General features: G+C 43.1%; 1 protein-coding gene across 1 annotated transcript; it reads right to left on the bottom strand.

Moving 5' to 3' along the window:
- Positions 1 to 539: 539 nt before the first annotated feature.
- LOC117565202 (protein tiptop) lies at positions 540 to 8,462 on the bottom strand. Its single transcript, XM_034244207.2, has 3 exons — positions 7,207 to 8,462; positions 3,323 to 5,817; positions 540 to 2,719 (listed from the first exon to the last, which is right to left on the bottom strand). Exons 1-3 carry the CDS (start codon positions 7,260 to 7,262, stop codon positions 2,091 to 2,093), a joined length of 3,180 nt encoding a protein of 1,059 aa, XP_034100098.1. The 5' UTR covers positions 7,263 to 8,462; the 3' UTR covers positions 540 to 2,090.
- Positions 8,463 to 9,351: the final 889 nt, after the last annotated feature.

Consider the following 9,351-nt stretch of genomic DNA (forward strand, 5'->3'; position numbering starts at 1 on the left):
GTAATTTGAATTTAATAAGTTAAAAAAATAATGCAGCTATTTTAATCGAATTTAATAGTTACAGAAGTTTTACTTTTTATTTATTTTGAAAATTATTTAAATCATAAAAATGAAATTATTGACAATAGTGCTGAAGAATCTTTACACTAAATTGCGACTGCCAAAAGAAATTTATATTTTTTAAACTCGTCGCCAATAATTTCTGAAATTTTTCGAATAGTTGGAAAATATTTTTCAAAATTGAATTGCAAATTTGATGTTGATTAAAAGGATTAATATGCTTTTATCTTCGTGTACTAAATAAATAAATGAAATACAAAAAAAAATCATTTTAAACTTATAAAAAATTTTTGCAAATTTTAGAATTGTTTGATTTGTTTAATTTCTAGAATTAGTCCATACGATTTTATGTTTTTATCGTCAAAAAGTAATTGAATAAATGTAATAGAAATGAAAATTTTATTTCGAGTCCAGAGATTAAAAACAATTGTTGCGTTTTGTTTTTGCATTGAAATGTTTATTGCATTTTTCGTTAAACTTACTTAAGAACTAGGCGAAAAGGAAGCAAAAGGAGTTTTAAAAATAATATCACAAAAACTCAAATACAAGTCGTATACAGATACAGATACAGACATATCTTCTATATATATAATATTATCATAAGTTAATCTTTTTGTTTTTAAATTAGTTCAAGTTTGTTGCTGATGATGTTGTTTTTGTTGTTGTTTTAGTTTTCTTGTTGATGACAATGAAATGTTTGACATTTTGTTGCGTTAAGTTTTTTCATTTGTTTTATAGTAGGATTTTTGTCCTTTTCATAGTTGGAAGTCTTAGGTTTAATCTTAGGTTAAATACATATATTTTATATATATAATAGGTATACATTTCTTATTCTTCTTCGTCTTGTAGTTCATTTTGAGATTTGAGTGTTGTTGGTATACATTGTATTTAATGTTCGTATATAATTAATATAGTTAAGTATATAATTTGTTATTGTATAATTAATGCGTATACATGAGTTGCCGTGATTACATTTTGATTTTTGACTTTTTTATTAATATAGTTTAATTCTTTAATAATTCTTAATATTGGAAGGAAAGTGCTAAATCTCTATTCAATTATTTACACTCCAAAAAAACTTGCCTCTTTGCTTACTAAAAACAACTTAAAACAAATTGTATTTATTTTTTTCACTCGTAAAATGAGTTTAAAAATTTTTTTGAGAGATTTTTTTGTTGTTTAAAGTTTTTTACGTATACTGCGTTGCATTTTTGTAATTACTTAATATTAATAAATTTATTAATTTTAGTTTTTCTTAATTTTTTGGCACGCTTTTTTGACCAGGAACCGCAATTTGTTCATACAAAATCCACTCAATTGGTTTCGCTCTTTCTCTCTCTCTTGCTCGCTCACTCATCACTCGATTTGCGCTCAAACCGGTTGCGTTTTGCTGCTCAATATATATCCCCCACCCATTTTGAGCATTGTTGTTGCTACTGCTGCTGTTGTGTTGCTTGCTGCTCCATCCAATCGCATGGGTCAGCATGTTTTGCTTTTGTATTTTGTTTTTGCTTGCCCGTTTGCGTTTTCGTTTCGTGTGTTTGTTGTTTTTCACTTTGACGAACTGTTGTCGTCGCCTTTCGTCAAACTGCTGTGCACACTACAACCGTCTCGCTCTTGCGCACGCCTGCACTTGCACTGTAAGAGAGTGTGCGCGTGTGTCTGTGTGTGAGAGTGTGTGTGCGTTGTTTTTGATGGACAGCAGTTCGTCAAAGTGGTGGTAATTGAATTTCGCACGAGTGGCGTGCGTGTGAATGCGATGGCATGATCTAGCTGTTTCTGTTGCTGCTTGTGTGTTTTGGCAAACAATAAAACTGAGAGACGTCAGCGCTGTGACGTCACTACCCCAGGCACCGGGAGGGGAAATCTGTCTGCTTATTCAGCAAAGTAGGGGAAATGCGGCTGCAGAGAGAACGTCTTGCGAGAGCGACAATTGAGAGAGCTTAAGTTGCGCTCTCTACTTGCGCTCTCTTTTCGTTTTTGATCGGAAATCAATGCAGCGGCGAGCAGCGATTGCACTTAACCTCACTTTAGGCATTCTTCGAGGACAACTGCTTGGCCAGCTCCGTGTACTTTAAGAACTTGGACTGCGGACTCTCATCGTATAGCGACGTCGACGGCGACGTCTGCGGCAGCTGTTGGACTGCCGGCGTTGCCGGACTACGCGATGCCGAACGCTTTGGCGAGGCCATCGGCAGCGATTTCGGTGACTGCGCCGCCGCCGGCGACTTGAGCTGCGACGCCACTGCTGCTGATGTTGTTGTTGTGGTGGGCGAATCCTCCGCAGCATCCTTGACGAAGTGCACCTTGGACAGATGGTGACGATAGGCGCCCTTCGATCCAAATGGCGTATCACAGAACGAGCACTTGATGATCAGCTCCCCGCCTCCCGCTCCACCACCACCGCCTGCTGCTCCCGCTGTGCTCGCACTTAACACCGCCTCGTTGCAGGCCCAGCTGAAGGCAACCAGATCATTGCCTCCCACTCCGCCTAGACCCAAGCTCGGTGTAGTTGAGGAGGCGGAGGAGGCACTGCGTGTGTTCGAGGCTGGAGGATCGGTTGTTTCGCAGAGCTTTTGCAAGGCAGCCAGCGGATGTGCTTTCGGTTTCTTCGAGTTGCCATTTCCAGTACTGTTGTTGTTGTTGTTGAAGCAAAGTCCTAAAGGAATAGATAATAAGGGAAACATTTAGGTTAGGTTTAATGAAGGGATAATTTTGGAGTAATCTTAAGACGAAAGGATTTCAATGAGTGTGTCTGGTAGTAGAAACTTCATTATTCATTTCATTATTAGATTAAAATATCGGATAGAGTAAAAAAACTTTGCAACCTCGCAGGTTTATAAAGTCCTTGCTTTACCTTACTACTTTTTTCAATCCTTAGCTTATTCCCTGACTCTCTTTTCCTTTGCTTAACATACTCCTTTGTTGAATGCTTAGTTTGTTCCTTGACTCTCTTGCCTTACTTAACTTCTTTATTCAATCCTTAACTTTAATTCAATCCTTAGCTCATTCCCAGACTCTGTTTTCTTTACCTCTCTACTTTGTTCAATCCTAAACTTATTCCCTGACTATCTGTTTTACCTTACTACTTCATTCAATTCTGTGACTCTCTGCCTTATCTTACTACTTCATACAATCCTAAACTTATTCCCTGACTTTCTTCTTACACTTTCTAAGATCAATAAACCAAAAAGCCCTGGGATGAAACCTTTTGACCCTACCTCAAGTTAGACCCACATTAAATTTTGGGTTTGCCACTTACCAGTATTATTATTGTTGGTTTCCACACTGCTCAGCTGATCAAACATGGAGTTCAGAGCCAGTAAACTTCCACTCTCCGCCAGGTTTGTTGTCTGCGTAGCGGGCACAGCGGGCGGCGAGTTGTTCGAGCGTTCGCTGCTGGCGCTGGGACTTCCCCGAGCATTGCCCGTTACCGAGTCCATGCTGAACTCCTTCTTGACGTTGATGAGATGTCGACTGCTGTTGTTACTAGTAGCTTCCAGTTCCTGCTCCGTCTCGATTGGCTCTGATTTGATGCTGCTCGTTGGTGGTGGAAGCGAAGGTGTTGCTACTACCGAGGACGCTGGCGTATCTGGAGTGCGACGTGGCGTCGCCTGCTGTCGGTCCGGCGTATAAGCGGACTCCACACGACTAGCAGAGCTCGATTCACTGGCACTGCGATCCCTCGAGGGGTATGAGGAGCGCAACAGCTGCATCTGCATGACCTGAGCATCCATCAGGGGCTTGGTGTAGTCACTGCTGTCATCGATTCCCAGACGCTTCAATATGCTAGCTCCTAGCGGTGTGCCAGTCTCCGGATAACCAGGGGCTAATCGTCCCACACGCGATTCGAAGCTCTTCTCGATCAGTTGCTCGAGGGCATTCAACACCGAAGGACCTCCGCCTGTGGAGGAGCTATTGCTGGGCTTCTCCGACTGCATGCTGGGACTGGCTAGACGCTGTTGCTCTCGTCTCGGGGGAATGGGAATGCTGTCACCCAGGCACTTCCTTATGTGCTCCACGAACAGCGCCGTCTCAATCTTGCTGCCGCATTTCTCGCACGTTATTTTCGTAGCCGCTGCAAAGTCCCGCAACGGTTTTAGGGCCGAGTCAAGGCCACCTCCGCTTCCCGAGCGTTCCAGCTCGAGGAGTTTTCGCACTGGGAGCGATTTCTTGCGCTTCTCGTTGCGTGCTTGACGTCCACGCTTTCCTGCGCCTCCTGCGGTCGGAGCTGGCGGCGAAGCGGAGGAAGAAGCGCAACTGGAGGCGGCATTCGCATCCTTGTAATGCGACTGCTGAGCCATGTGGGTGCTCAACTCCTTGAGCGTGGCGAATGCTTGATCGCACACCTTACAGGTGAGCACAGCACTCACACTGGGCGCTGTGGGCGTGCCCCCTGAGGAGTTGTTACCTCCCACTGCTGCAGAGGAACGGTCTCCGTTTGAGGGTCGTTCGTCACCGGACTTCCAGGAGATGATCTGCTCCTGCGATATGATGTTCGTGTAGTGCTGAGTCTCCTGCATGTGGCTCGTCATCTCGGCCAGCGAACGGAAGCTCTGACCACACCACATGCACTTGAGTATCTGTCGGGTTTGTTCCGCTCCCTTGCCCAGCCAAACGTCCTGACCACGGACGAGTTTGCGGGGCAGCGGCATCGTCTCCTTGATGAGCATATTCAGCTCGGACTTGGAGGAACTTGAGGATGTCGACGAACTGTTGCTGGAGCAATTCGAGCTGTTGGTCGAGGTGGCATTGTTGTTTCGCGATGCCGACGAAGGTTGTGTTGCTCCTGGAGTGGAATTCGAGTTGGAGGAGGGCGAAGGAACTTGGACGCCGCAGTGTTGCGTCTCCTTCATGTGAGTGGTGAGCAGGGCGAGCGTGGCAAAGCTCTGCTTGCACCAGACGCACTTGAACACATCCTTGGCCGCATCGGCGCCTTTGTTCAGCCAATGCGACTGCCAAGCGCTGTGACGTCCGCCTCCCGAAGTTCCCCCAGCTGCTCCCACTGAACTGTTGTTGGAAGCGGGAGTTCGATTGCTCGGCGGCGGCGTCTCAAGGCGACTCATTTCGCTCATCTTCTCCAGGGCTTTGCTCGCCTCACTTGGCGCTAGTTTGCCACTTAAACCCGCCGCTGACTTGGCTGCCACAGCTGCCAAATAGGGATTCAAGGGAGGAACCCAGCTTCCTGGTGGCAAGGGCGATTTGTAGTCACTGCGTGGCAACTTCCTAGCTGGGGAATCCTGCTCTAGGTTCGGCGTCTGTCGCTTTCGTGTGCTCACTGACAAATCCAAAGGCGCGGACTCCTGATCCGCCAGCTCTTCCTGCTCCTCATCACTAGCGGCTGCCTCGCACTCCGACGTCGCTCGCTTCCGACTAAAGTCGAGTGCAGGAGACTCTTCCTCTTCGTGGGGATTACTGGCAGCTGGCGAAGCGGCCTGTTGCGTTGCCTGTTGCACCAAGGAAGCTGCCGCTGCCAGCGGATTGGTCAGCAGCAAATGATTCTGTTGTGCGGCAGCCAGATAAGCGGCCATTGCAGCGGATTGCGGGGGCAACAACGCTGCAGCTGCCGAAGGAGCCAAGGTGGCGGTGAGGGGCAGACCCACCGGGGAGGCGGCTGTGGTGGGCGTGGGCGTAGGTGCGGGGGTCAGACAATCGTTGGCCGAGCAGTGCGATTCATTCGATGGACAACGCGCATCTCCAGCGCCAGCTGCCGAGGCATTCGACTCCCGCGATTGACAACGCGGACTTGCCAACTCGCTGCAAAGTTGAAAAAGAGAGAGGGGGAAGGAAGTTGGGTTAGAGGAATTATTTCATGTAAATCAAAAGTTTATATGGTTAAATAATACATGAGATAACTTGATTGTGAAACTTTATCACTTAAGCTTATCATTGATTTTAAGAAAAATTATATTGGTATAAAACTGATTAAATATATCCATAATTAATGAATTCCTTTTTAAAGGGAGTTACAAGAAAGCTAAAAGTATAAGTGGAACATACGGAAACTCAATCTTATGAATAGTATTCATTGAATACCACCTTTGAGAAGCTTAATGATCAGTTTCTATAATATAAAACTTCACTTCACTAAAAGGTCAACACATATAATTTCATAAAATCATCATTCTTTATATTCATAAAGAAGAGTCTTATTATAAACCATACTGTAACTATTTCCCTCAATATATTTTTATGACACAAATGTGTAAAATTATTTTTAAAAATATTTTCAACTGATTCTCTCAATGTTTTCTACTACAAAATAATACATTTAAAAAAAAGTGTATTTCCGAACATTTACTGTTCACATTTGCATTCTAAGTAGAAAACTTTTGTAGCACACTGTTTAAAATTTCTAAAATTGTTGTGGAAATATTGTTGCGAATTTCAATTCATTATCAAGAAAGCAAATGTCAAAAAACCCAAAATTAATCAAACAAATGCGCCAGCTGGGATTCGAAAATATTCAAAAATTATTTTGGTTGTTGAGGAAACTGATAAGAAAAGTATGTCAAACGTTTTAAGATTTATAAACATCAGATGACGTCAAAATATATATGTGTTAATCACCAAACAAACTTGCTGTCTTTAATTTGAACTTGAAACTACCAAATTATTAATAATGCTATAAAAATTATTGATAATGTATATACACAATGTATTTTTATTGGCACTTAGGAAATAAATTATTAGCAATTCATTTCAAATGGACGTTTTTTCTAGCATGTAAATTTTATTTTTTAATTATAATTAGGGGCTTGTATAAAACGGAGTGTTAAATTGTTTTTTAATATCTTAAGAAGTGTAAACTTTAACTCTTAATACATTTAATTTAATTCTTTTCATGTTTAAAATGCTTCTAAATAGATTGATTTGTCTTTAATAACTTCATATTAAATCTCTAAATATAAATTCTTTCAATCAAGAAAATCTAAAAATATCGTATGAAAATAAACCAAAAATATCAACACTAAATATTCCAATAGTCGAATTTAGAAAAGTAATATAAACTTGCTTCGAAAATAGAAACTTCTATCACCAACTTTAATAAATAATAATTTAATCACTCTAAGATGAAAATGAATAGATTAATTAATTGAGTTGCCCCCACAAATGACGCACTCTTAATTGTAACGGTTAATTCACCTTGCACTCAACGCCTGGCGATAAATCTCCAGCATGACAGCCTCGTGTAGCATCATTTTGACGTTTTTGTATTTTTGTGTTTTTTGAGTTTTGAGTTTCACTTCAATTTTTTGTTGTCTTTTACTCAAAGTTTGCAAGCACTCACTCACTCACTCTAACTCTCTCTGTCTCTCTTTCGTAGCTCACACTAATTAAATGTTCGCATCGATTCGCTTTAGTTTAGTTTCTGTTGTTGTTTTGATTGTTCTTGTTATTGTTGTTGTTGTTGCTGTCTTGGTCACACTTTCGTTATATACGCGAAACGCACTTAACTAAGCCAAACACACGCATACAAATACCAATTCCAATACAAATACAAATACACAAGTTCAAATACTAATACAAATTAAATGTATTTCATTTTATTTTCGTTTCACGTTTGAAATTCTTGAGAGCGGCGCCGTCGACTCAATGTCTGCTTGCCTTGTCTTCGTGTATGCGAATGTGTTTGTGTGTGTGTGTGTCTGTGTGAACGTGTCAGTTTCGTGTTGAGCTTCTATCAAAAACACACACGTCAAATAAATCAAATGTCACAATGGGGCGGCCGGGACGAAAACGCGCGACGTCCCTTCTCACTCTACTTCTCTGCTTGCTCAATATGTTTTACTGCCAGCACGTGTGTATTAGTGTGTGTGTGTGTATGTGTGCTTGTGGTTGTGTAGTGCAATCGACGTCGTCGTCGTCGCTGCTGCTGCGGTCAACTGCCGCCAATTTCCAAGGCAGAGCAGCTTTGCCTCTACTTCTTCCTTCTCCTTTGCTCCTCCTTGGCAAATGCCAACAACACACGCACTCCCCACAACAGCTGTGTGTACGTCTCTGTATGTGTGTGTGTGAGGCTATTAATTTAATGATTTACTGACGCTTGCCACAAAATTTATTATTATTCTTTTGCTGCTGCTGTTGCGTATTTGTGTTTTTTCTTGTTTTTTTTTTTTTTTTTGATGATGGGGCGACTAGAAAAACGCGCGCGACTCGCGAAACGGTTATGAAGTTTAGCACGGAATTTGAACTGAATCGGTTAACCGGACCAAGCAACTCATTAACGTCGACTGATTGACACGCGCACGTTGCAATTTTGTGATGGGTCAACAACGCTGCCGACAGCACGTCACGACGTTACTGCGCTGCTTCGACTGCTGCTGCTGCTACTGCTACTGCTGTTGAATTCCTTGCGAAAAATTCAACAATGAAAATATGCGACATGATTTCGTTCAGCGCTGCCGTTGTCGACTAAAACATCTTTTTGACACTGACAACGTTGAGAGCTGACAGCAATAGCAACAGCAGCAGCAGCAGCAGAAGCAGCAGCAGAGGCAGCACCAACAGCAGCAGCAGCAACAGCAACGACAACGTAGCGAGAGCGAAACAAATGAGCGCGCGCCATGGCAATCAAAATGAATTGTGGCGTGCACAAAAGTGAGAGAGAACCGACGACGTTTTCCCCATTAATTTGATATATGCCGGCAGCAGACAGAAAGAGAGCGTTACGTGTGTGCCTCTGTGTGTGTGCATGCTCTGAGAGAGCAACCTCTGCTGCTGCTGCTGCTGCTGTGAACGTAGCGCATGCGTCGACGTTGCCAGCTGCAGTTTTGTTTTGATTTATAGCCCTTTGCCGTTTGACGTTGCGAATGAGAGGAGAAAGCTTTTGGCGAAGAAACACTTGAAATTGAAACTGAGACAAATGGGGAGCGGAACAACTGCAATGGCCGTGAGAGCAACACACACAACTCTTTCTGTGTGTGTGTGCGTATGAGGCAGAGAGCGCGCTTCACACCGTGAGCGAGAGAGCGCCAAGCTGTGCAGTGCGACAATGTGCAGTGTGACAGGTGTTTGTGTGTGGGGGCCGGTCTGGCTCACCAACTGTCTCGCTCTCACGCTCGCCGCTCTCTTTGTAGCTGTTGTAGTTGTGGCTGTGCATTGTGTGCAGCTGGTCAAACGACTGTGGGGGTGAGAATGTCGCCAGTGCGTTGGTGTTAGCGACGCTGTTGACGTCGCTGCCGTTTAAATCAAGGTTATTTATTGAAATTGAAAATGAAGCGCAGCCCCAAAGCCAAGGCAGCGCAAAAGTTTTGTTCGTTGTTCTTGCTGTTGTTGTTTGCAAAATCG

The sequence above is a fragment of the Drosophila albomicans genome, chromosome 2L (assembly GCF_009650485.2).
Source record: "Drosophila albomicans strain 15112-1751.03 chromosome 2L, ASM965048v2, whole genome shotgun sequence".
In the NCBI taxonomy this organism is placed as follows: Eukaryota; Metazoa; Arthropoda; class Insecta; order Diptera; family Drosophilidae; genus Drosophila; species Drosophila albomicans.

Coding starts and splice junctions, on each gene's coding strand:
- LOC117565202 (XM_034244207.2), bottom strand. CDS start 7,262: ATGATGCTACACGAGGCTGTCATGCTGGAGATTTATCGCCAGGCGTTG. Junction 5,818..7,206: donor CGCCAGGCGTTGAGTGCAAG/GTGAATTAACCG, acceptor TCAACTTTGCAG/CGAGTTGGCAAGTCCGCGTT. Junction 2,720..3,322: donor AACCAACAATAATAATACTG/GTAAGTGGCAAA, acceptor CTATTCCTTTAG/GACTTTGCTTCAACAACAAC.